Source organism: Penicillium mononematosum (assembly GCF_028829835.1).
Source record: "Penicillium mononematosum strain IBT 11891 chromosome Unknown utg000001l:1.0-4488741.0:1.0-4491989.0, whole genome shotgun sequence".
In the NCBI taxonomy this organism is placed as follows: Eukaryota; Fungi; Ascomycota; class Eurotiomycetes; order Eurotiales; family Aspergillaceae; genus Penicillium; species Penicillium mononematosum.
The window spans coordinates 1,273,959-1,298,998 of record NW_026643271.1 but is presented as its reverse complement, the minus strand read 5'-3'; the positions used below and the strand labels follow the sequence as shown (position 1 = coordinate 1,298,998).

At 48.5% G+C, this 25,040-nt stretch overlaps 11 protein-coding genes across 11 annotated transcripts; 5 read left to right on the top strand and 6 right to left on the bottom strand.

The window, feature by feature from the left end:
- Positions 1 to 151: 151 nt before the first annotated feature.
- N7519_000470 (uncharacterized protein) lies at positions 152 to 463 on the bottom strand (the record flags this gene model as incomplete). Its single annotated transcript, XM_057287249.1, has 1 exon — positions 152 to 463. The coding sequence occupies one exon, from the start codon at positions 461 to 463 to the stop codon at positions 152 to 154; it is 312 nt and encodes a 103-aa protein (XP_057153332.1).
- A 450-nt stretch (positions 464 to 913) lies between these two features.
- Positions 914 to 2,069, bottom strand: N7519_000469 (uncharacterized protein; the record flags this gene model as incomplete). Its single annotated transcript, XM_057287248.1, has 3 exons — positions 914 to 1,482; positions 1,533 to 1,682; positions 1,733 to 2,069. The coding sequence occupies 3 exons, from the start codon at positions 2,067 to 2,069 to the stop codon at positions 914 to 916; spliced, it is 1,056 nt and encodes a 351-aa protein (XP_057153331.1).
- Positions 2,070 to 3,163: 1,094 nt separating this feature from the next.
- On the bottom strand, positions 3,164 to 4,166 carry N7519_000468 (C2H2-type zinc finger protein; the record flags this gene model as incomplete). Its single annotated transcript, XM_057287247.1, has 2 exons — positions 3,164 to 4,018; positions 4,059 to 4,166. The coding sequence occupies 2 exons, from the start codon at positions 4,164 to 4,166 to the stop codon at positions 3,164 to 3,166; spliced, it is 963 nt and encodes a 320-aa protein (XP_057153330.1).
- A 4,846-nt stretch (positions 4,167 to 9,012) lies between these two features.
- Positions 9,013 to 9,494, top strand: N7519_000467 (uncharacterized protein; the record flags this gene model as incomplete). Its single annotated transcript, XM_057287246.1, has 2 exons — positions 9,013 to 9,031; positions 9,268 to 9,494. The coding sequence occupies 2 exons, from the start codon at positions 9,013 to 9,015 to the stop codon at positions 9,492 to 9,494; spliced, it is 246 nt and encodes an 81-aa protein (XP_057153329.1).
- A 1,369-nt stretch (positions 9,495 to 10,863) lies between these two features.
- Positions 10,864 to 12,847, bottom strand: N7519_000466 (uncharacterized protein; the record flags this gene model as incomplete). Its single annotated transcript, XM_057287245.1, has 6 exons — positions 10,864 to 11,321; positions 11,449 to 12,020; positions 12,091 to 12,240; positions 12,290 to 12,409; positions 12,465 to 12,663; positions 12,724 to 12,847. 6 exons carry the CDS (start codon positions 12,845 to 12,847, stop codon positions 10,864 to 10,866), a joined length of 1,623 nt encoding a protein of 540 aa, XP_057153328.1.
- A 788-nt stretch (positions 12,848 to 13,635) lies between these two features.
- Positions 13,636 to 14,790, top strand: N7519_000465 (uncharacterized protein; the record flags this gene model as incomplete). Its single annotated transcript, XM_057287244.1, has 1 exon — positions 13,636 to 14,790. The coding sequence occupies one exon, from the start codon at positions 13,636 to 13,638 to the stop codon at positions 14,788 to 14,790; it is 1,155 nt and encodes a 384-aa protein (XP_057153327.1).
- A 703-nt stretch (positions 14,791 to 15,493) lies between these two features.
- N7519_000464 (uncharacterized protein) lies at positions 15,494 to 16,341 on the top strand (the record flags this gene model as incomplete). Its single annotated transcript, XM_057287243.1, has 2 exons — positions 15,494 to 16,122; positions 16,176 to 16,341. The coding sequence occupies 2 exons, from the start codon at positions 15,494 to 15,496 to the stop codon at positions 16,339 to 16,341; spliced, it is 795 nt and encodes a 264-aa protein (XP_057153326.1).
- Positions 16,342 to 17,337: 996 nt separating this feature from the next.
- Positions 17,338 to 18,910, top strand: N7519_000463 (adenosylhomocysteinase; the record flags this gene model as incomplete). Its single annotated transcript, XM_057287242.1, has 5 exons — positions 17,338 to 17,376; positions 17,431 to 17,563; positions 17,614 to 17,740; positions 17,805 to 18,406; positions 18,465 to 18,910. The coding sequence occupies 5 exons, from the start codon at positions 17,338 to 17,340 to the stop codon at positions 18,908 to 18,910; spliced, it is 1,347 nt and encodes a 448-aa protein (XP_057153325.1).
- A 375-nt stretch (positions 18,911 to 19,285) lies between these two features.
- N7519_000462 (Tm-1-like ATP-binding domain-containing protein) lies at positions 19,286 to 20,557 on the bottom strand (the record flags this gene model as incomplete). Its single annotated transcript, XM_057287241.1, has 1 exon — positions 19,286 to 20,557. One exon carries the CDS (start codon positions 20,555 to 20,557, stop codon positions 19,286 to 19,288), a length of 1,272 nt encoding a protein of 423 aa, XP_057153324.1.
- A 728-nt stretch (positions 20,558 to 21,285) lies between these two features.
- N7519_000461 (protein kinase family protein) lies at positions 21,286 to 23,049 on the bottom strand (the record flags this gene model as incomplete). Its single annotated transcript, XM_057287240.1, has 3 exons — positions 21,286 to 21,410; positions 21,466 to 22,204; positions 22,252 to 23,049. 3 exons carry the CDS (start codon positions 23,047 to 23,049, stop codon positions 21,286 to 21,288), a joined length of 1,662 nt encoding a protein of 553 aa, XP_057153323.1.
- A 409-nt stretch (positions 23,050 to 23,458) lies between these two features.
- Positions 23,459 to 24,710, top strand: N7519_000460 (uncharacterized protein; the record flags this gene model as incomplete). Its single annotated transcript, XM_057287239.1, has 2 exons — positions 23,459 to 23,731; positions 23,784 to 24,710. 2 exons carry the CDS (start codon positions 23,459 to 23,461, stop codon positions 24,708 to 24,710), a joined length of 1,200 nt encoding a protein of 399 aa, XP_057153322.1.
- Positions 24,711 to 25,040: the final 330 nt, after the last annotated feature.

The following is a 25,040-nucleotide window of genomic DNA, read 5'->3' as shown; positions in this document are numbered from 1 at the left end:
CAAAAACGGAAGAATGACAAGACATAAGAGATTCGTCAGGGAGCCGAAAACAGAAAGCAGAAAATATTCAAATCAAATAGAATATCAAATAGAATCATGGTCTCATAAGTCATCAAAAGAGTAAAAAGTCATGATGGCTCGAACTAAAACACTAGTAAGAGATCTGCTGTGCCTCATGCGCCCCGTAAGGATTTCCATCGTGGTAAAAAGTCGTATGGTCGCTCCGGGAATCGATCGTCGAAGGCGCGTATTCGATCTCATCGGGCCAACGATGATGACGGGAAGGCGCACCCTGGCTACGAGCGCGACGCTTCTCACGTCTAACAGCGCGCTGAGCACATTCCTCCCGGAAATGAGTATTTTCCTTGCTCTTCTCCATAACCTCCTTCCATTCGCTATAGGCACCCTTGATACCTAATGCAGCGAGACCGATACTCACAGCGTCCTTGGTGTTAGCTTTCATGCGGTGTTTGCGGGCCTCCTCGGGCGTAATCTCCCCCTCTTTCAACTGCTTCTGTCGCTGTTTTCCTCTTCTCCATGCTCCCGTAGATACTATGCGCAGCGTGGATGGTGGCCACACTGGCCAGACCTCCGGTCACGAGCATATCCCGTTTCAGCTTCTTCCGTTGCTTCTTTTCATCAGAACTGTCGCCTAAGTCAGAATCACTCTCGGAGCTCGACCCGTGGCCGCGGGCACCGGATTCACCGCGCGACGCGCTAGTGGGTGCATAGGGGGGGTGGATTTCTTCCGTCCAATGAATGGTGTCGACCTACATCTCTCGAGCTTTTGCCCCGTCTCGAGTCCCGGTTGTAATAATCGCTGTCCGTATCTGAATCCGAATCCGAATAGTCGCGTCGATGTCCCCGGCGATGACGCCGCTCTCGGTCATCCCGATGCCCCCGGTGATGATCCTTACGATCTCTGCTGTCGCGACGGTCTTCTTCTTCTTCCAAGTCCCAGGGCGGCCATTCCCTTACTGATGTACTCCGAAACGCTCTTGCTGCGCTTGTGGGAGCCACGCTCCTCGTCACTGTCGCGGGAATCGTTGCGGCCGCGAGGCCGAGAACGCGATTTCGAGTATCGATCATAGATTTCCTTTCCTGCAGCAGCAAGAGCTCCAGTAGCAGCGAGATTCTTGAGGCCACCACTTGAAGACCGACCGCCGTCTCGGCCACGAGACCGCGAGCGCGAACCACCACCAACGAAATGACTGGCAGCCAGACCTGCAAGCGTGGACTCGATAACATGACGTTTCCCGTGCTTGTTGGGATCTTTATCGACAAGGCCGTCGGTACCACCAGCCGTCACAGCGGCAGTGAGAACGCGCTTTCCTTTCGCACCGGCCCAGTCACCTGGCTCTTTGCGCTGCTTGAATGCCTCAACAGCGCCGGCTGTCAGGGCGGCGCGAGCAGCCTGTGCGATGCGCTGCTCACTTTTATCGCGCTTGCTACCACCGCGGTGGCGACTGCGGCTTCGCGAATCTGACGGTGACCTTGAATATGATCTATGGCGATGGCGGGACGGGAACGACCGCGACCACGCTCTCCGCGACTGGCTGAAGAAGCGGCACCCCCGAGACCTGGGGCGCCCAGGGCTTGCTCGCTGAACGACTTGCGACGTCTGTGGCGGGGTGGAGAACGGCTTGGAGAAGAATCAGAATCGTATTTTGGGCGACGGGAGCCTGAGAGATATTAGGATCAATTTCAACCACATCAGCTCTATATCACTCACGTTTATCCTCGTAGTGTCTTGACCGACGAGGACCAGAGCTTCGGTAAGATGCATCGTTGTATGGATCGTATCCGCTGACGGAGGAGGCGCGGCGCACATTTTCGTAAACGGGTCGCCTCGGCCGACGAGAACTATAAGGACGCTCGTAGGCATACTCTGAGCCTGGGGGGTAGTCGCGCTGGACTTCCTCGATCGAGTCGGTGCTGGCGCGGGGTACATATGAGTCTCGCTCGTGTCGTCTATAACGACCACGAGGATCATCATACGGGTCAGCGTAACTGGCTCGTGTGTAGCGGTCGCGCGGCTCGCGATAACGGCGATCCTCGTAGTACGCCATCGTTGAGGCGAAAGTGAGACACAAATTGAAAGATAAAAGGTCGAGGGTTGTGAGCTGCTACCGTTCACTGGGAGAATATGTGGGATGGGAAAAAAAGAAGTTGATCAGAGATGTATGGCGGGGTGGGGGGGTGGCGTGACGTCGATGTGGATTCAGATGGGTGAGCGAAGAACTGGGGGCTGAGAGACTTGGCAGTGGCTGAGAGTGAGAGATAGTACATCGGTTTATGAAATTCATAGAAGAGAAGTACAAAGTCCAACGCTAAAGGACCATTCCTTTTCACAGAGTATATATACTTGCGAATCAAGATTACGCCAATGACGTATAAAAAAGAACAAAGGGATGTTTCTCATGCACATATACCCCATCGAATGAGCAACTGGACTTATGTCGTGTATCAGATATCAGATATTACTCCGACGTCATCCTGCATCTTAGTGTCAGGGAATTTTCAACGGGCCAGCCCTATAATATACGCGAATGCAGACCATTCGATAATTTTTTATTATCTTACTTCTATTTCCCGTTACAAGATATACACAAACATACAAATATCCAACCGACAATATCAAAACTACCCGGAATTAAGATTTCTGGAACGTAAACAATGGTTCCACGGGTCGCCTTCAGGGGGTTCCCAGTTACGATCCGACACGATGCTCTGGATCTCGTTGAACTGGTTGCACATAATTTCTCATGGAAATCCCTGAAGGGAAGCTGGATACTACTTGATCGCCTCTCACAATATTTCAACCACACATAACACGAGAATTTCAACATGGTACACGAGGGATATAAAACAGGAAAACAATAAAGACACATGGTAACAAAGTCGGCCTTGACGTCTCGATGAGTTGAAACGTACAGTCATGCAAATGATATCGCTGAGGTATGAAAAGAAAGGAACAAAGGTAAAAGAACACATGTTGAGAGTCAGGATCGACAGTCAAAAAGAAAAGAAAAAAAGGACAAATAGACAGAACCAAATCACACCGCACAGCAGTGGCCAAGCAGGGACCAACAGAACCTTGGAAGGAAGTGGTGTACTAAACAGCAAATAAAGTGGACGGTCGGAGAAGACCCGACTGGCGTCCTTAGGGCGCTTGAGGGCCAGCGCCCGGGACAGGCGGTGCACCTGCCTCCATAGGTTGACTGGCATTGTGCTGGTGCGAAGCCGAGGCGTATGCCGAACCGGGACGACCCATCGCCCATCGAGCATCAGACTCCGGCTCCGAAGTAGAGCGCATGTCATCCGAGTGCGTGCGGTGAGTCCGGATGTGCTGTTTCATATTGTCTTTCCTCGTAAAGGCCTTGTTACAGATGGGACAGAGCACGCTCTTTTCGCCAGTGTGCTTCTTCCCGTGGCGCGCCGCATGACCCGAAGTCGTAAACGTGGAAGAGCATCCATGGCTCACGGCATAGGGACACGGGTACTTGTTCTTCCGCCCTGTGCCGCGCGTCGCCCCGGTCTGAGAAGAAGGCCTTTCGGATGTGCTCGAACGAGTCTCCGGTGGTGTTCGAGGACCTGCTGGCCCACGAGCAGGGAATCGGTATGGTTCCCGTCGCGGATCCTGCCGGGAATACGGGTGATAAGATGATGACTGACTGGTGATATAGTCGTAAGCTGAGCCGTCGGATGACCCGGGTGAGACGGGCTGGACGGCTTCAGTCATCGCGTCCGAGGGGTGTCTGGTCCCTCGTGGTGATGTTGCTGGAGATTCGGATGAAGCTTGGGGACGGGTGAACGGTGGGTCGCTGACGGGCGGGGGTAGTGTCTCTGAATGATGTGGATAATATGATGGTGATGTGTGATTCCGGCTAAGTCGGGGAGCGGAACGGACCGCAAAAGATGGGTTGTCATCATTATTCAGAATGGACACAATACTCGTCCTACAGCTGGACATCTCCTCAATGCCCCGATGTGCGGTCACCGGGGCTGGGAAACTATACTAAAAGGCAGAATGCAAGTCAGTTTAGACTGTTGGCAACCGGCTCAGCTGGGCTCTGGATGCTCGTAAGAACTCGAGAGATCGCCGTTTGAGACAAGGGGAGAAAGGGGAGGAGGGTGTCGAAGAAGAGAAAGAACATCTCGCTCATTTCTTGCCCCCAGGAGGACACGACAAACGCACCAGCGGCTCTCGAAAGATGTTTGTCCTCTGTGTCGTGTAACACGTCGACAACATTAGACCCTAAATCGGCACTGGCCTGCAGACGTGAACTGAGGCCCGATGACTCGAGCTTGTGCCGGGCTTCGTATGTCCTTTTTCAGGTGGAGGTGACGAGAAGTATCTCAAAGGTTGTTGAATACTGGAGATACGACTCGGAATAGGGCAAGGCGAGGTCTGACAAATCTCCTTCCGTCGCAGTGGAATTGTTCCGAGGCTCAGATCCTCTTTTTTTCTTCTCCCCCTGGGGATTTCCTTTTTTTTTTGCTTTCTAATTTTGCAATTGGATGAGGGAACACAACCCTCAAAGGCAGTTGCAAACTGGCCTGGGGATGTTGCAGAAAAGTCGAAGTTCAACGCTGGTTGTCTAACTCCAAGTAACAGTTCTTCCAGATAAGTGTCAGGCGGTCTGAGAATATGTAGAAACGAAATGCGCTCTGCGCGTGTCCGTGGTAGAGGTCGAAGTGGAAATGAGATCCAGGATATGAGATAAGATGGGGGGATTGACCGGAATAAGATGGAGAGATATGAAGAGGTAAGAACTCTGATACAAATATAGATCAAGTAGAAAGAAAACGGAGCCAACCATGGCCATTGGTAACTAATTATACGAAAAAGAGCGAAAGAAGCCAAGCTCCAGGGTCTGTCGAGGCTCAGTACTCTTCTATCACGCTATTTAGTTCAGTGGAGAATTAAATAAAAAAGAATAATAGAAAATCCCTAAAAATATAAGACACAATACAATACATACCAAGACCCCTAATCCACCTGTGCAGACCCGTTTTCTTCTCCGTTTCTTCCGACCCTAGTGTAGAGGTCTATGGTTTCTTTTTCTTTTTCTTTTCTTTTCTTTTTTTTCGGATTTATTTGAGTTTCTATTCTTCTGCTTTCACTATTTTATCCCAGTTATAATACTATAATACTCTAATACTATAATACGTAGTCGGAGGTGTTAACTCCGGGTTGTCATTCGGACTAGGGCTTCGGCTGAACCAAGCGAAAACAGGAAAAGATCCACCCATCGGCAGAACTGCGGGTTATCATGAGACCATTGGACCCTGAGATTGATTTTATTTCCGGGATTTGGCATCTTTTCTATGTTATTTGATCTATGGAGTTTAGGGAAATCTAAAAGAACCACAAGCTTTTAACCCTGTCCACATTATCCATGCAATATAGTACGTATTCATACTTAGAATCATATAGCTCACTTCTCATACTACTTTTTCTAGAAATCTAAGAACATACGTAAGTGATGATGTTGGTACCTTGGCCTGTTTGGGAACTCACCTCCGGCTTGGGATTCCATAGCGGGTATTGGCTTCAGTTCGGGGTTCTTACGTTGATTGGTTGGTTTCTTAGTTTCTTACAGATTATAGTTCTATTTCGTTCCGTTTTATTCCTTTATTTTACTGCCGGACGATCTCGCCCTACGGTATAAATGGAAAAAAAAAAGGTGAGACATGAAAGGCCCAGCCCCGATCTCTAACATTTTAACGTTCTGATAATCTATTTTCCCTTCAAGCTATAACGTGGCGCTCTTGTTGGGCTGTTTTCTTCTCTTGAAAGGGTACTTTGCACCGAGATTTGCTCCTTTCTTCCCGAGACCATCCAAGCTTAGGATAATCATTCTCCCCTGAAATTGCGGGTACAGTCAATATTATGGATCGTACAATGCATCTATTGTGTACAATATGCGGAATATACAGAATACGAATGTATACGCATTTCGAGGTTTCCTCCGGTTTCAAGTAAAGATAAACCTAATTAACCTAATCTCTTCTTCCACTGTTTGCGTCGACATTTCAAAATATTTACGTAGGTGGGAAAGGGACTGGCCCGTGCAAGGATTCGTATTCGCGTCCATCCGCCCGCTCCGACCCATTCGCGGGGACTCTCCAGGGCTGACTTTCCTCAACATACCTGGCATGTTGTAGTACAATGAAACAGGCATTCTTTCTATGTTGTAGGAGTGATCTATTTAGCAGAGTCTGGCCTTTATTTACATTATGAATCAACCGTATACTCTATCCGGTCATATATCAAGATTTGCATTTTTCCTTCTTTCCCTCGTTCCTCCAAAGACAATGCGTGGCACCGCCGATCAAGCTAAGCTTCAATCTTCCGATCCGCTGTACCAATCTAGGAAAGACGTAGTACAAGGTTCGTGAGCTGAGGACGCGGACCGTTTGGGGGCTTTGCCAGCCGAGCGTTGATTTGCCTATACTCGATCTTAGATGGAGCATACGTATGCGGCCTACGTATATATCCACGGGAGACGTATATCCACGATAGTTCGGGCTGTCTAGTCCAGCTTCGACGAATACGCTTCCTTGCTTGTTTCGGCTAAGGATTTAGTGTTCGGGTCTGTTCTCTCTCTCGAGCTTACGCCACAGGCTTGATTCCTCAGGGCCCTGTACTCCGTACTCGTCGCTATGTTTTTAGGTTCCTAGAAGGACCCTGTTTATTTTATTTTATTTTATTTTTTATTTTTTTTCTTTTACTCGAACGCAGGGCCTCGTGGCCCGCTTACTATGAATGGACTAGTGAGGCGTTAACCACTTGCATAGCTTCGCTATCATCACCATTCCTGCTTAGCGGCATGGATACCCTAATTTACTACTGCACCCGCCACATTTTCTTAGCCCACGCGGCCTTTTATATGCTTACGTGGTTCAACCCTTCCGCGGAGTAAGAACCTTAGGTACGAAGTATAGAGTAAAGATTGGGCTGAATAACTAACTTGGATTTATTGATGGCCTCAAAACTCCCCGACACCGAGACACCCGGAGATTTTCTGCCCGATGACCGATAAAAAAAAGATCAGGTTCATCTCCACCCAGCTCCACCATGCATCTTCCCATCTTCGAATCAGAAAATGATTCTCGGCATTCAGCCACAATTCCGTTAAACTGTTGCCTGGTTTCCAGACCGTATATATTGTAAGTATACAAACTTAATGCTCGTAAGCACCGGAATTTATGCTTAACTCCATAGAGACGATCCGGCAGATACATTCCCGGCCTCCCAGCGTGGAGACTTCAATTCCACACTAAATCCTCTTGTCGTGTTCGGATGCTTTCGCACTATTGATCTTTCCATCTATTTCTAGCCTTCGGAGCCACTACCATCCCTGGATAATTATGGGACCTGTGCTAAGATATCGAGAATTTCAGTGCCTGGAGATGCTCAATATCCTGTCAACCTTGGACACGCCAAGGTCGGAACCCCTGCTTACAAAGCGGAGGCAAATGGCCCCGAGTGGACTCATTATGGGCCATTTTGCTACTCCGTACTCCGTACTGCAAACCTGATCATCCCTGATAATTGACTTCGCTCCAAAAATCAAGTCCCTTATGGTCTGAGCGCGACCCCAGGTATCACTTTAGGCTACCGTCAAACCCTAGCTTCCTTTGTTCTATTGGATGTTGACCAGTCTCGGTAAAACGGCTGTGTCCCTGTGCAGTCGAGACCCTTTTTATTACAAACATGATCTTCATGAGTTCTCTTGAGAATGAGATATCAAACCAAACTGTACGGAGTATATTGTACGAATTCATCGGAACTCGCGTACTATCCTATCCGTCTCTAACAATTTCCCCTCCTGGTTCCCCATTTATCAAAGTTTATGTTCCCACTTTGTATCCGCTCATCCAATTGTATTCGGATGTTGTAATTTCAGACGTTAGTACTAGTAATCAGGAAATTATTCCACCTTCCCAAAACAAACCTGCTATATCGGGCCACTCGGAAGATAATCATATTATTATGCACCTGCCAATAAATAAGGGTTCGGCCGAATGTGGCGGTGGAGTTGAGGATATATAAAACGGATATAAAAAACGGAGGAGCATGTCCAACGTACTCTAATCTAAGTTTACTGGGCAGTCATATGTGGCTGAGACAAGGCGCAGTTCATTCATACTTGGATATTTGAACAGGGTCAATCCATAACAATGACTTCTGTACTCCTGTACGCAGTCCAGGTAGATTCGGGGTTGATACTAAGATTAATTTACCTTTGTTTTTGCTTGTTTTCGCGCCCGTTGACCACGCATCAAGCTTACGATCGTATTAGCGTCCGACATGAATGAAGCTGCGTAAGCAGAAACGTCATGTTTGTGGGCTATCCAGGCTTGCTGCTGCGTGCAGGCTAGGATGCCAAGCAAAAGGGAAATTACTTCAAACATTCATAGGTTAGCCCCTGCATATTTGGGTGGGGAGGCCGATGAGATATGGCTACCTAAAGATGTTGGGAGTCCCGAGACTTTTCGCGGGAATTCACCGAGCGGAGTGGGACGAATACGTGGAGGGGGGCGTATTTTGATTTCTTTCGATCATGGAAATGTTTCATGGGACTTCCTCACGTCCTTCTAGGATGGGGTTTGATTCTACTGCCAACTTGTATCATCAGATAGGACGATCATAGACTTCCCTCTATCGATAAAGGCTTTAGATAACGTTTACGATGGTTGGACTGCATATTGTAGCTAAGTGAATCGACATGACTATTGCTGATGTGTCGGTATCCATACAGCTACCAGAAGTCCTTGCAAAGACCCCTTAAGCTACAAGAGAGGCTGAAACGTATAGCTTACATATTGACTTTGAGAACGCTAACGAGATGGGAGAGGGGCTAGCAGTTAACACCCTCGGTGCTCACTCTGAGAAGTATCATTCCCACTTCCTCTCCTAATATCTTGATGACTAGTTAACAAGCAGAATCCATACAATGGAGCGGACTTCTTCAATCAAGGTACTTGGTATGGCCCTTAAATATGCCGTGGAAATACATTAGTGAGTCCGTGCTGACATTCATCTTATCGATCTTTGCAGGCTCTTGAACAGACGAGATTCTACGCCCGGCCCCTCATCCCCTCTCCAAACCATGCAGTGCCTCGATGCCTCTTCGTAACCACCTACCTAGGCTCTGGGTGACATATGATGCAGTCAGCTAAAGCTGATCCCGAGGTCGTCCAGCTTACCTTCCCCCTTCCCTCTTTGCGTTCCCCTTTATTATCTTACCCGAGAAGGAAGCAAGCCCATCATTTTCTCCGGTGCTTCGCCTAGTACGCATGTCATCCACCTTCGAAACGGAACGGAAGCGATATTCCTACGTGCGACACACGGGCACCAGCGCCCGGCTCGTGCGTATGACGAGCGGCCACGCCGAAAGCTGCGCTGCAACGTACAGCTATCACAATGCGGGGTTTGTAAAGAGATAGGGACTGTGTGTGAGGTGGCACAGCCTGAGGCTTGAGGACCAGAAAGGGTCACCTGGAGATCAGAATGCAGTCATACATTTAGAGGCTATCCTGAAGAGCTGACTTCTGGCGTAATAGGAACAAGACAGGTTCTTGGATCTTCGAGTAGCAATAGGTTCGTAAGATTGCCATCGCGGAGGAGGGAGGTTTCTCCAGACCTGTTTATTCCAACGGCGGTGACGACTTATTCTGTGTCGGTTCTTTGGGCGTTTTTATTTCTTCCTGTCTTGACTTGGCTTCCTTGCGGGCTCGTCTTTTGCTTGATGTTTTTGATAGACATAACCCGCCACAAAATATTCATCTAGTACCATGATGTAGAGAAAAAAAAGGGGGGACGATTCGGAAATCCAAGACAAGATATGAAAAGAGAAAAAGACAAAAAAAAGAAACGTGGTTCCAGAGGGGGTCGAACCCTCGACTTTGACGTTATTAGCATCACACTCTAACCAACTGAGTTATGGAACCCGTAATTGATGTATGGCTTGGCGACTTTGTGTTCTATAAGGGGGAAAAAGCTACATATTAATAGTATCCAACTCCCAAATATATATTTTGCATTAGGGCTGACAGGAGTTGAAGGAACATCCCCAAGACAAGTCTTCTGTATGGATGTCATCACTAATACCTTCATTTTCTCTTCAACCCACATCGTTTCTTCCTACTCCACACCTAGGTCATTGACAACAATGTCTTCACAAGTTAGTGACACAAAATCATAACAAGCCAGCTAGAGCCTTGCCAGCGGTAAACGGAAACCTTTTTCCGGTTCGAGTCTCAGCGACGCATTTTCTCTGAAATTTTGGAAACAGCTCACCGAAGCCTAGTTCAGTCATTCATGGATTCGCCTGCTGATTACATTATCCACGGGTACTGCCCAAGTGTGTACCTAGGTAGTTAAGGAACAGCCTCTGCCTGTTCAGCTCGGCTTATATTACAAGGACTCACAATACATTGTTCTGCTAATCCCTTTGCCTCCCGGCCCTTTCTGCTTCATAAGTGCCCAAACACAAGACGGGCATCGCTTTCTGCCGATCCTCGCACTAAAGGATTCGATACGGATTTCCTAGTCTCTCATAAAACATGATATCGCTTAAATTGGTATTTCTATTAACAAGATATATGTTGTACTTGTTTCAGCCACATTGGGGGACATTAATGGTCGCACAGGGGCTGAGCAGAGACCTTTTTATCTTTTGATGCATAGATCGACGAAGATGGAGGGATCATAAACTTCAAGGAATTGGATTTCTAACTTAAAATGAGAAAAACAACCGAAGAGGGAAAAAGACAACAAAAGCTAAAACAGAAAATGTGTTATCAAAATAACTTCCATCCGAAAAGGAATAGTAAACACGGGAACGACGTTTACAGCATGGCCCCGCCCCTTGAGAGATCGATGCTTGTAGTACGACTTCCTGTCTTGGTCTCCAACTGGTCGACGAAATGGTCCCATGATGCCTGGGTCACAATAGGCGCACTACAGTACGGCTCAGCGCCAGTAGCGTCCAGCAACGTATCCAACTGAGGCAACACAGCGCTGAGTCTTTCTGCTTCTATCTGGAACATGCGCTCCCGGGTCAGACTCGTATGCTGGACAAACCAGCCCAAATCCTGCAATATGACCCAGATTTCATACAGTGCCACTAAGTCAGAATGAACTCCTGCCTCTATAGCGGCTTCATAGGCGATGCGATGTCCCATAGCCTCGACGAATTCCTGGGATCTTGGCAAGACCAACCGGTCAAAATCTTCTCCGCGGTGGCCCCCTGAAATGATCCTGGTCATCCCGCGAAGCTCATCAAGTAGCCCTTGTTCGTGCTTTGCTAAAAGGGAGGTTGAGTCCTTTGCCGGTGGCATTTCGTAGCGGTTTAGGGAGAATCTCCGATGTCAATCCTAGAATTTACCTTCGTTAGTACATCACGTAAAATAATACGAAAGAAGGCCCCATACGAATACTCAACACTAGGGTATCTCCCTCGGCGATCGACATTGCACGCGTTTCCAGCATCGCCTCAACAATATGATTGTTCTCAAATAAACCTTGCGCTCCACATCGCTCGGAGAGAGTAAAAAGACAGGCTTGAGATGCTTTGTACAACACAGCCTTCGACATAGCCCCAATCGCATGTTGGACCGGGGCTGCCAGGTTGGTGTGTTTGAAGTACTGGATGCTCTTTTGAGCATAGGCGTCGAAAACGGAGAGCTGGGCCAATGCATGCAGTATGGGGCCGTGTTGAGTCCGGAAAGAGATAATGGGCTTAGGTTTCTGGTCTGGCCCCAATATGTGCCGACGCTGGCTATATTTTCCTGCGACGAAAACACCCCGTTTCATCGCTGGAATCATATGTAGTGGCAACGCGAGACTACCAACCCCAACGCGCCAGATGGATGATAGAAACTCCTTTCGCATATCTTTCGGCTTATCCAGGCCTCCTAAGAGGGCGGACTGGGGTAGGCGGACATGAGTAAAAGTCGTAATGGCATGATCCAGCGGCTTTGATGCTGCTCGTCTGGGGAGCAACCTAAAAGGAAAGTGAGTATTTAGGTCAGTACATTATTCTATCAATCTGAGTGTTCTTCTGTCATACGTACTTCGCAGTCACACCATCACACATATGCTCTCCATCGCTGAGCCAAGTGATAAAGGGTCTGATACCACGATCTTCACCGGAAATAATAAGCCGGGCGAAGACAATTCCAACTCGCGGGAAACCCTTTACTGGCGCAGCTGGTGGCATCATCCTGAGATGATCAATAGATTGCCACAATATGAGAAGCATCTTTACCTTACTTTGCCCCACTGGGTCTAGGGGTGTGTAGATCGAACTCTCCACTTGGAAGCATTGTTGCAGTTGTTTCCAAATTCTTTGCATCTAATCCGTGCCCGACCTCAGTGAGCATATACTGTGCTCTAGTCAACAGAATTAGCTTGACATATTAGTAGGTATGGGCGGCTGTATACTAACGAAATTTCAAAGTCCAACATCCGATTCAAGAGTTTTCGGTACTGCGGTTGTTTCTCTGCAAAAGGAGCCAATGTTCCTGCTGCAAGGTTGATTTGAATGGTCATCAACGTATATGCAGCGCAGTCTAAAGCCCCAATGAGATCCAGATGAAGATTCCAGAACTTTGGAGTGAATTGAAGGACATCTACCGCTGTCATGCCTGGATTGATGCGTTAGGTGAGTTAGCACAAGGATTGGATATTGGGAGTAGTCTTCTAACCGTAAATTTTGACAACGGCAGCAGCACGCTGGTAGCTGATATAGGTTCTCTCATCATCGGGAGTATGTTCCGGAATAGGCTTGAATAAGGGTAGATGGACCAATTCGAGTGATGGAAAAGACATTGTGGAGCGATAAATCCTACGACAATGTCCAAGTTATAGAATGACACTGACAGCGGAGGACTTGAATATAATTGAAGAATGTAAGGCGTCGCCTTGAACAATTGCTATGAATAATCGCAATAAAGAGCCTGCTTCATAAATAAAAAAAAGACAAATTTATTGAAGCATTGTATTACTATATCAATCATTATATGTTTGGTACTCTGCCATTGGAAAGAGTTATCTGGATAGATTGACGGTCATGTGGTTCTCTATGACAGGTCCATGCCATGTTAACCAATGCAGCTACTTGCTTGCTGGCGTGATAATGTGATCTTTACACACGGGCATACGCTACACTAATTTAATGCAGCCGTTTACGTGGAGGGTATGGTGATGTGACTTCTTACACAACAACCACGCCACCTTGATCAATGCGGCTGCTTGCTTGGGGGCTCGATCCGGCAAGAAAACTCACCGGACAATGATCTAGGAAATGCCTTTCTGCATGGTGTGCATATAGAGAACTATTACGGGCAAATTTCGTATCTAACGAAACTCCCATGATAAAAATGGCACATGCTGTGATAGCAAAAAGCGTGATGCAGATCTCCGAGGGCATATTCCACCTGTAGGATAGACACTGATCCCGAGGTTGTGATATTTGTCTCTTAAACCGAGGTGTCTTTCCTATATTATATATTTACATGCTATGAATATCCGGCCCAGTAATGGCCAACTTATTTTCGCTACGCCAACAGACAGCAACTGACAAAATATTATTTCCATCTCCAGTCTATATCGCATAAATGGCTTCGAAGACGATGGCAAAGTTTGCACACGTCCTCCAAGATGCAAAACATATAACCGAACGCGTAAACGATGCACCAGAAATAACCATTGAAAATTTCATCGGATATACCTCTGTGCCCGTTGGACTGGCCGGTCCTCTGTTGATCAAAAGTCCTGATGGCACCAGTACCAGAACCTTCGCTCCAATTGCTACCACAGAGTCCGCCATCATTGCAAGCTGCAGCAGAGGCTGTAAGGCTCTGAATGAATCTGGTGGAGGCCAGTTTCATGTTCTGAGTGAAGCAATGTCTCGCAGTCCAGTCTTTCGATTCAATTGTACCCAACACGCAATCGATTTTGCCCGTCGCGTGCCGGACCTCTGGGATTATATTGCCAAGACCGCAGAGTCCACAAGCCGTCATGCTCGTCTTGTGAAATTGACCCCGAATATCGTGGGTTCCAATGTACATGTGCGGTTTGACTACACATGTGGAGACGCGGCAGGTCAGAATATGGTCACGATTGCTACTCAGCGTGTTTGTGATTGGCTTCTTGCTTCCACACAGGAGATGGAGCTGCAGATCACCGGTGTCTTCATTGAGGGCAACATGGCACCGGACAAAAAGCCATCATGGGGAACCGTCAGCTTGCCTAGAGGCGTTGAGGCTGTCACGTGGGCCTCACTTTCTGACGAGGTATGCCGTGCCGTTCTCAAGTGCACGGCCGAGAACCTGTACCACTCTTTCCGCACAACACAAGAGGGAGGGATTCGAAACGGTCAGTTCGGATCTAATATAAACGTGGCAAACGTCATCACCGGGATCTTCATTGCGACTGGCCAGGACGCTGCAGCGGTTGCTGAAGGGCCCTTTGGACACTTGACCCCGGAGTATGATCATGAGTCTCGTCAGGTGAAATTGACACTCTATTTCCCATCTCTACCGGTTGGCACAGTTGGAGGTGGAACCGGATACGAAACGCAACGAGAGGCTCTCGGCATTTTGGGATGCAGTGGTTCTGGTATGAAACCCCGTTTAGCGGGTCTGATTGCTGCTTTTTCCCTCGCGCTGGAAATCAGTACTGCAGCGGCCGCGGCAACCAACACTTTCACCCAAAGCCATGAGAGACTCGCACGTGCAAAGCAAGGAAATGACCCGGCAAGTAAGATCTGAGGAGATAGTTACTTGACCGACACAATTACCATCGAAGTCTATTTTGTCACCATCCATTTTTCTTCAAGGCTGTTGGCTACCGTAGTATAGTAACGCTATGCACACGATAAGGACTATTCTTCGTAAACTCTGTATCATCCTACACTTACTAGTGTGCAGGATGATTTTATACTAGCAGGGTTAGCAAAGTTAGCACGACTCCACGACTCTTAGTTATATGAGTCAATTGGACGTGGGTGTCCGGAGAGTAAGTTTTACACTTGTGCTCAGAAGAAGCAAAAATAACGCAATGTTCTTGGGTAGAGTGTAGTTAGTAAAATGATTAACTAGATGTTCAGTGAGAGATTGGACATGGTGTACACCCACAGACGGGCTTTCAAAGTTTAATAATAACAACCCGCTTTAGTTCATGTAGTGATTCCAAGACTCACATCGTGTAACACTCTTATGGTTGCTCCTAGACACTCATATTGTATCAACTCAATAACCACGCAGACTGCAAGTCACACATTGTATCACGACGTTATACAGAGTGATGATCTGCATAGATGCACCCCAAAACAGGGAGCCACCTGTTGATACATCGAGAAGACTACTGAAAATATAAAATTCCAGCTATCCAGTGCTTTATTTTAAACCCCAATTTCATCTCAAGCTATCAATATACAAGAGTATTCCAATAATTGATACAGAAACCCTCACCATGTCCCGCGAATCCGATATCGTACCGTTGATCGGCCATTGCTTTCCATATGTAGCCATCATGCTCTATCATACTCGACGGCAGGTTCGAATTTATAGCACGACATTCTCCAAGCACAAAGCCTTTCTCTTCATACATATTGGTACTGGAATCATGGAATTGGCTCGCTACCACATCTCGAAAGCTGGACTTGGCAATGACGATGTCCTCCCTGAGGTAATAGACGTGCTATCTTGTCTCATCTGGTCTTGGGCCAGTTTGGTTCTTGTGAAGACGCTCCGTCGCGGCGATCCACTTACAACTCGGCCGCCTTATCAGGCTGGTGCAGTTTTGCGCCCGGCCATCTGCATCGCATCGTACATACTCCAATTGCCCAGCCTACACAGAATATCTATATCTGCGCTCGACAGCTTCGTTTATGCCCGAATGGCGATTTTTTTCTTCACCTACACGCCATATCTACGGGGATACTCGTACAGCACAATCTACTCGCTCTCTATTCCACTGGCAGCTGTTCTGAGTATTCATGAAAGCCGCGTTCGCGGGGCATCCCTAGTCTTCATGCTTGCGATGGCCTACGTCGCAAAATTGAATGAGTGGGTAACACATAGATCAAGGATCCTGCAGCGGTAAGATATGGCAATCCGCTCTTCTTTAAACATGTCCTAACCTCATGAAAAAGATCCGAAACCAAGTCAACTATGGTTACGCTCGAAAAACATGTCCTCGCCGGTCTACTGCTTCTTGGGTTCGCCGAGCTAGACAGGCTGCGAGAAGTTTCCAAGAACGACGCACTGACGAAGCCCCTCAATGACGACTATGTACCAAAGTTGGAACATATCAGCTGATCTCGACTATCACTGGTTATGAGAGGGACAGAGGGTGCTTGCCGCGACTCGCCGGTTGCCTTGCTGCGCTTTGCGCGGACGAATTGATTTGGACATACTGTTATGTAGGGGAAATAGGATCTGGGAGCATAAACCACATAGCAAGCTATAGAATTTACATATAGTGCATAGAAGCAAGCTTACATAGGTGTTCATTTACAAAGTTTATTTATAGACGAGGGTTCATGCCAAACAGAACTAGCCTCTTATGCTTCCAAATTCATGGTAGTCGAATTAAAACGGCAGGCAGAATGGGTCATCCATTTACCATACACATGCTTTGTTAATTATCTGTCAAAGCCCTTCCAATCTTGGAAGTCCTGGAAGGTTTATAGTGATTATGTAAATCCATACTTTTTCCAACCCGTGGGACTTTGGGAGGTTCCGGGATCGTTTCACGAAGCCCCACCACAAACGCACTAGTCCGTGTTAGGTTAACTCGTACGGAGTATTTGTCCACGTATTTCAATGACGGTTTTGAGACTTGAATTGATGTACTTCAACCTAGAACTTCACAACTTGTGATATAAGAAGGGTGATATGAAGATACTGGATTCACTATCTACATAAATTATCGTAGATGAGGCACTTGGCTATATAACTTCGTCACATTACTGTAATAGCTCCTGCTGGGTGGTGGCTGCTTATCATGACTAAGCACCTGCAAGACCCCGCCATCAGTCAGCCCACCACGAAGGCCGAAGAAGTGTTGAGAAGTACCGGTACCTGACCGTACACATTAAAACTGTACTATGAGGCGGTAACCGGTACTTGCCACGTTCAGGGACCTTGGCGATCCCTCACAAAGCCGAGAGTTTTCCTTCCCCTCTATTCTCCTTTTCCCTCTTTCCTCTTCCTTCTTCCTTTCTCCTTCATACACCCTTCGGTCAGTCAATTCCTACATCACTTTTGATATTTCTCACTAACAATCAGCAGTTTGAATACATATTTTACATAATGGCTGCCCCCGCACAGAAGTTCAAGGTCGCTGACCTCGTATGTCTATCTCAACCACCTATTCTCCTCCTTCAACCATTGACAATTCCCTAGTCCCTGGCCGCTTTCGGTCGCCGCGAGATCGAGCTCTCCGAGGTTGAGATGCCCGGTCTCATGGCCATCCGTGAGAAGTACGGTGCCGACCAGCCCCTCAAGGGTGCCCGTATCGCCGGTTGTCTTCACATGAGTATGTTGGTCTATCACAAAAGACAAAGCTTGTGCTGACCGCTCCTTCAGCCATCCAGACCGCCGTCCTCATCGAGACCCTCACTCACCTCGGTGCCGAGGTCACCTGGACCTCTTGCAACATCTTCTCCACCCAGGATCACGCCGCCGCCGCCATTGCCGCCGCCGGTGTCCCTGTGTAAGTTTCGATAACCCTTTCCGAAACCTTTCGAGGGCTTCGTCTGACCAATTGTTTCCTACAGCTTCGCCTGGAAGGGTGAGACCGAGGAGGAGTACCAGTGGTGCTTGGACCAGCAGCTCCAGGCCTTCAAGGATGGCAAGAAGCTCAACCTCATCCTTGACGACGGTGGTGACCTCACCTCCCTCGTCCACACCAAGTACCCCGAGATGCTCGATGACTGCTTCGGTGTCTCCGAGGAGACCACCACTGGTGTCCACCACCTGTACAAGATGATGAAGGAGAACACCCTCAAGGTTCCCGCCATCAACGTCAACGACTGTGTCACTAAGTCCAAGTTCGACAACCTCTACGGTTGCCGTGAATCCCTTATCGATGGTATCAAGCGTGCCACCGATGTCATGATCGCTGGTAAGGTCGCTGTCGTCGCCGGTTACGGTGATGTCGGTAAGGGTTGTGCCCAGGCTCTCCACTCCATGGGTGCCCGTGTCATTGTCACTGAGGTCGACCCCATCAACGCCCTCCAGGCTGCCGTCCAGGGTTACGAGGTTAACACCATGGAGGCCGCTGCCCCTATCGGTCAGATCTTCGTCACCACCACTGGTTGCCGTGACATCCTTGTTGGCCGTCACTTCGAGGCCATGCGCAACGACGCCATTGTCTGCAGTAAGTTTTCTTCGAATCAGACTATTTGGTTTGATCATTAATACTAACGATCTTCTAGACATCGGTCACTTCGATATTGAGATTGACGTCGCCTGGTTGAAGGCCAACTCCCAGTCCGTTCAGAACATCAAGCCCCAGGTTGACCGTTACAACCTCAACGGCAAGAACATCATCCTCCTCGCTGAGGGCCGTCTTGTCAACCTTGGCTGCGCTACCGGCCACTCTTCCTTCGTCATGTCCTGCTCTTTCTCCAACCAGGTCCTGGCTCAGATTGCCCTCTTCAAGGCTGAGGATGAAGCCTTCGGCAAGAAGTACATCGAGTTCGGTGCCGGTGGCCGCAAGCCCGTCGGTGTCTACGTTCTGCCCAAGCAGCTCGACGAGCAGGTCGCTCGCTGCCACTTGGACCACGTCAACGCCAAGCTTACCGAGCTGACCCCCGTCCAGGCCGAGTACCTCAGCTTGCCTGTCAACGGTCCCTTCAAGCCCGAGATCTACCGTTACTAATTTCTTTACATTTTCAACTGTGTTCGATGATAATCTTAGGAAATAGACTTTCAACATGATTCGACGATGTTATGATTGGCATTTCGAGTTCTCCATCAACTTAGGAACTCAAAAGTGGTTGTCCTTCAACGGCATAAAAAGTGGCCTGCACCGGGGTGTGTTTCTAATGTTTTTGTTTTGGCGTGGGATGACCTGGGATGGTCTTGCATTCAACACTGCGTGATGGGATTTTATTCTTGATACCTTATTCTGGTGTGTGGGCCTCCATGGGCCGATTGTGACGATGTAGAACTTCAATCGAAGCTATACGTCAACATTTATTCCTTGCGTAGTTGCTCCTGTAGATGACCGGCTTTTGTTCATATCGTCGTAGGTCTATTCTCTGCGGATTAATTTGACCAGTTCATCGGCTACCGCCACTGCAAAGTCGGGATCATTGATGTCACGCGAATCTCGCACGACAGATATCCCACTGCTCTCCAATTCCCTCTCCAGAGTGGAAAACAATGCCTCATCTGCCTCGGGATCGTGGAATGGCTGGCCAGCAACATCCAACATGCTCACCCCACCAACAGGCAAGATCACCTTCGTCTGTCTCAATTGCCCCCTATCCCTCGAATCCAACAAGTTCCCTGCTATAAACATCCCAATCTCCACACACTCCTTCTTAGTAGTCCTCATAAGCGTAACGGTCGCATTATGTTCATAAAACAACCTCTTCCCCTCGCGGAACGTAGCAGAAACAGTCCCCATCTCCCCAAAATTAACCATATCACACGCCCCAACACTAACCACCCTCGGAATATCCCGCACCGTAGCCGCCGTCAACCGTCCCGACCCAGCACTAAGAACCCCACCAACAACCTCATCCGCAACCTCCGTAGTCGTCAAATCCAGCACCGCATCAATCCGCCCCTCCCTCACAAGCCTCTCCAAAGCCCTCCCCCCAGACCCCGTAGCATGAAAAACATAAACCTCACAACCACCCAAGACCTCCTCAAGCCGTTCCCGCGCGCGCGTAACACCAGGAGTCGTAACCCCAAACATGGAAATACCAATCCTCACACGGGATGACACCTCCATCTCGGCCGGGCTACCCCGCTCCCGTTTCAAAAACGCTCCAGCCATCCCGACAATCCCGCCAGCAGCATTGTCCAGAACACCCTCGACAATACAGTTCCGCCCCGCGATATCAACAACGCTGTACATCATACTAATGTCCGTTTCGCCGATGAACGGTCCCACGTCTCCCGATGCCATTGTCGAGACGAGTAGTTTGGGGAACCCCACTGGGAGCGCGTCGCGCATGACTGTTGCGGCGAGTGTTGTCCCGCATGAGCCGCCGATGGCGAGGATGCCGTGGATTTGGTGGTGTTCGTGGAGGTGGGTTACTTTTTTGGTTGCGTAGGGTGTGAGTGTGGTTATGTACTCGGTTCGGGTGAGGGTTGTTAGATCTGGGGTTGGGATTGAGGTGAGTAGGGCGCTTTGGGGAATGGCGATTTCTTCGTGGGTGGTTGGGTTCCGGCCTGTGTCCATTAGGAGGACTGTGGCGTTGGTGGATTCGATTTGGGATTTTGTGTAGAGGAGTTCGGAGAGTTTGGTATCGCATGTTCCTAGGAGGAGGATTGTGGGGGTGTTTGGAGGCATTTTTATTTTTTTTCTTGGGTAGAATTGAATAAAGGGAAGATGGAGTTGAATTGAAGTTGAAATAGAAATTGGAAGTGGAGGTGGCGGGGAAGAACAGGTTTTGGACTTTGTGATAGTTATATAGGGATACCTCGTATATCCATGCAGGTGCTAATTTACATTATGTACTTTCAAATGTGCTCTCCGGTGCTGCCGATTGGACCGATTCTCTCACAATTATACATACATGTATGCATGGCCTACAATCTAGCAGATCGAGTGGCCTTGATTTGGGTTACTATTGCATTAGTCATATACCTCTCCATCGCACATGAACCTTTGGCTGTATAAGAGAGAACTAAATAATTCGACGGTTTTAGGAGCAGGCTCGAGAGTCGTAAGATGGATGTCAACAAATTAGCTCCCGAAGGAGGTTCTTGGCGGTCGATTCCACGTGCCGATGTCTTCTATATCCATGTGGGGCCATATCGCTCTACTATACAGAGTTCGGAGTTCAAGTTGAGGTAATTCAGATACATTCGATTCTGTTCTGGTGGAAGGCCTTTGAGAATCTACTATGATAGAACGAACAAGAAGAGACAAAGTACATTGCATAAGTGACTATAACGGCGAGTAGATGAAGTGACCAAAAGCAAACTAAGTACCAGCGAGAAAGTATTCAACAAAGAAAAGAAAGGATTCGTGATAGTTCGTGTAGACTGACAACCCTGGGTTCAGGTGTTAAAACCCTACACAATGCCGCATACTCTAGTCCCTAGGTGGCGCCCACGCACGAAACCCTTGTAAGAAGCTAGGATATTCAACATTGGAAGGAGGACGACGCCTCCTTGTGGGAGGAGGATTTCCTCGAGGCCTAGCAGCTATGGTGTTTGGCTCCCATATTCGAGGCTGCGGATGATTCGACTTACGGACACGGAACTGATTCGCGTGTGGTTTTGGAAACTTCGGCATACCCTGGGCTGGTTGATATCTGACCTGACGCATGGGCCCTGGGTGTGACTGTGGCTCGGGTCTGGTTTCCACCTTTGTTGGAGTGAGTGGTGGAATGCGACTCCGTTGAGTTGTAAGGCCTTCTCCGTGGAAGAGCTTGACCAGCATCTGTGCCGCGGAGGCCCGTTCGTCAGGATTGACTCTTACCATTTCTCGCATCTCTTCGATCCTTGATGCCATAGCGAGGATGGCTTCGCGGGCCTGCGGGAGGGACGTGACATGGTGTAATCTTTGGCGGAATCCATCAAAGTCTAGTACCCATGCGATTGTTACAAAAAGGGACCAGACATCCATCTTGTGTGTCTGGACTCCATGGTCATGAACCTCGGGGGCCATGTACAATGGGGTCCCGACAGAGCTCTTAGCATCAATAGTGTGATTGGATAGACCGAAATCGCCAAGCTGAAAGTGATACTGCATCCCCGGTAGTACAGTATAAAGAACGTTCTCTGGCTTGACATCTCGATGAACGATGCCATGCTCAGCCAGGCAGTCTAACGCCTGAAGCATTTGGTAGCAGGCACGTTCGGCGATTTCCTGTACATCCGGAACTCCACCTTTGACCAAAGATTCAAGTGTGCCGTCCTTGAGGCCCATGAATATCTCCGCAGTTGGTCCTTCCCAGCCCTGGGAGGTGATGAAATCAACGATATGTGGCTAGGGCAGCGTCAGTTCAGTTTATGAGAGCGGGAAGTGTTACTAACGTGGCTAATGCGGGACAAATTCTCCACCTCGCGTTTCAATGCATAGTATTTTGACTCCTCCCACGCTGCCTGTGCTGAAGCTTCCTCAGGTCGTTGGATTATCTTGACAGCGAGAAACTTGCCCGTGTCGACATTGAGAGCCTTGTATACAACTCCAAACTGTCCAGCCCCAAGTCGGTCAACCTTCAGGTATCTCATTGTCAGCTGTCGAGGCCCTGGAGTGTGGATTCTAGTCTGCATTTGAGACGGTGGAACCGTTTCCAGATCATCGGTCGTCCGAGCCAGCCGGGGATTCTCGTCGTAGTAATTTGTTACCCCCTCTCGATTTCTTACAATCTCCGTCGTCTGAGAAGGATTTTGCTTCCACATCAACTGGAATTGAACAGCATTTTTCCCTATGCCGCCCATCCCCAGAACATCGTTCAGCAGATGCTGAACGACAACTTGGCGAAGGCGCCCATGCTCAAATGGCGTGGCATTTGAGCCAAAGACCTGTGTTGACTGACTATGAGACCTGTCGTAAAGCATGACCAAATTGGTGGTTGGCTCGATTTCGAAAGAGCATTGGATCTTGGAGATGTTTGAGCCATCTACAAAGATATCCGTATCCCCACGCCCTAGTGTTGCAATTGTGTTATGAGAGCGTGAGCGTATATGGAAGCCAATGTCTAGGACAGTTGTGCCATCGCTCAACTTCGAAGCAAGATGTTGGTTGAAAGCATGCTCGGCGACCTTTTTGGCTCCTTCATTCAGAGGCTTGAGGGAGAAGAGAGGAACAGGACGGCGGGGTGGATACATTGACATGTCGAAAGAAGGTCAAATAACAGACAGTTATCAACCGGAGAGGAGACATCCAGGAGAAATTCCGAAGACATTATGTAGTTATTTGGCATCGAGTACGAAGTGATCTTAACCGCTACACCCCGGCAACCTTGGGGCTTGTTTGTTTCAAAGATCGTTTCAGAGAACAGAATTAGATTAAAATGCATACATAAATATAGCAATGAGGCGTTGGACGTTGGGCGGTTATTTATTGAATCTGATTGTTTAAGGGAATGTCGAGTGAAGGGGCCAATGCCCGCGCTAGTTGCTGCAGCTTAGCGCTCACGTCACACTGGCACCCCGGGGATTCTGTCACATCTCCAATCTCTTATTTCACCCCCTCATTCTTTTGATTTCCTTCTTTTATTCCTCCAATCCTCCCAGCATGGCGGACAGCATTAGATCTGGCCTATCTAATATCCACACTGCGCTCGACAACCTCGTTAAAAACCCGCGGCGACTCGACAGTGACCGGTCACGCTTCGACAGAGACGTATCGTACATATCTCACCAGTCGCACAATTCAACAGCATCCATGAGCCCCGAAAGCCCTACCATGAGGCAGCAACGGGAGAGGCAAGAACGCCGTGATCTTCAAAAATGGGAACTGATAAAGGCCCACGATGCCTCAAGGCCCAACCAGCAATTCGATGCCCAGGTGCTGGAATTGGAAGCCCGCATAATTGAAGGAATCGAGAAAAGAAAATCAGGATGTCCCCGACGGGACAAACATGAACAATCTCGCCTATGAGACAGTGAAGAACAACTGGATTGAACAAGGAATTTGGAATGACGAATGGGTGAACATGCCTTCAGAGCAGTGGATGCACGAACTGTCTCCTGAGATTACTCCTGAGCCCGAGACGTACCCTGGTGGAAGAACCCATATCGGCTTGTTCGCTTCCCTTGAAAGTGCCTTGCCGACTGACACCGGCAAAAATGTACAACAGGGCGGTGAGCGACAACCCAAACAGAAGACCGGGGACGAGCCATCGCGCCCATTTCATCAATTCATCTATCAAATATCAAAGGAGCGCGAACGAGTCCGAAATCTCTATGCTCGTCCATCCTTATTTGATGACTCTGAGCCTGCTGCCTTCGCAAATATCAACTCCAACGCTTATGAGCGCGTGAAAAGTATCTGGGCCAAAAGAGGCATTTGGAACGAGGAATGGGGCATATTACCTGGGATGGCTTGGAAGCATGAAAGCCCTTTGCAGATTCCTGATAATGACTGTGATTCGATGCCGAGTCCGATGAAGCCCAAAGCGCATGTTACCTTCAATCTTTTCCAGGATCTTTTCCCTGCTCAAGCAGATGGTCCCGCTCCAAAAGGTGGCCAGGGAACCAGGAAGAGGAAAAGGGCCGCCGCTCCCCAGGATCTTTTGCCTGCTCAAGCAGATGGTCCCGCTCCAGTGGGTGGCCAGGGAACCAGTAAGAGGAAAAGGGCTGCCGCTCCTGTTGAAACGAAGAGAACAAAACGAAAGGTTTCCAAAACTGTCAAGCCGGAGGCATCAAGCTCCAGACGTGCAGTGGATAATTCTACCAACCAGGTGGATGTGCCTGATCAAGGAACTCAAGATACTGGGAGACGTAGAAGCAAGCGCATACAGAATCAGACTAAGAGCTCCAATTGACTGGAAATTATGTGAAGGGTCTGATCTATAGCGAGTTATTTGAATGCGTTACATGTCATAGGAATCAATTATTCTATTGAGTTTGAAGAAATCTCTATTTTCTATGTACAGTCACCATTCGACCCCGAAGTGCGCTCCCTCGGGGGTAATTCTCTGATACCAAAGAGCCAGAATACAAAGTCGAGGGAACAGTATTGTGGACATTCCAGGTAGTATTGTGTATTAGTTGGAGATAGGCAGTAAGTGAAACTCGGAAAACCAGAGCCAGTAAGATGGGTGTGGCTTCCAATTTGCGGCTGAACTGATAACGCGGTAAATGCGGATTCACTT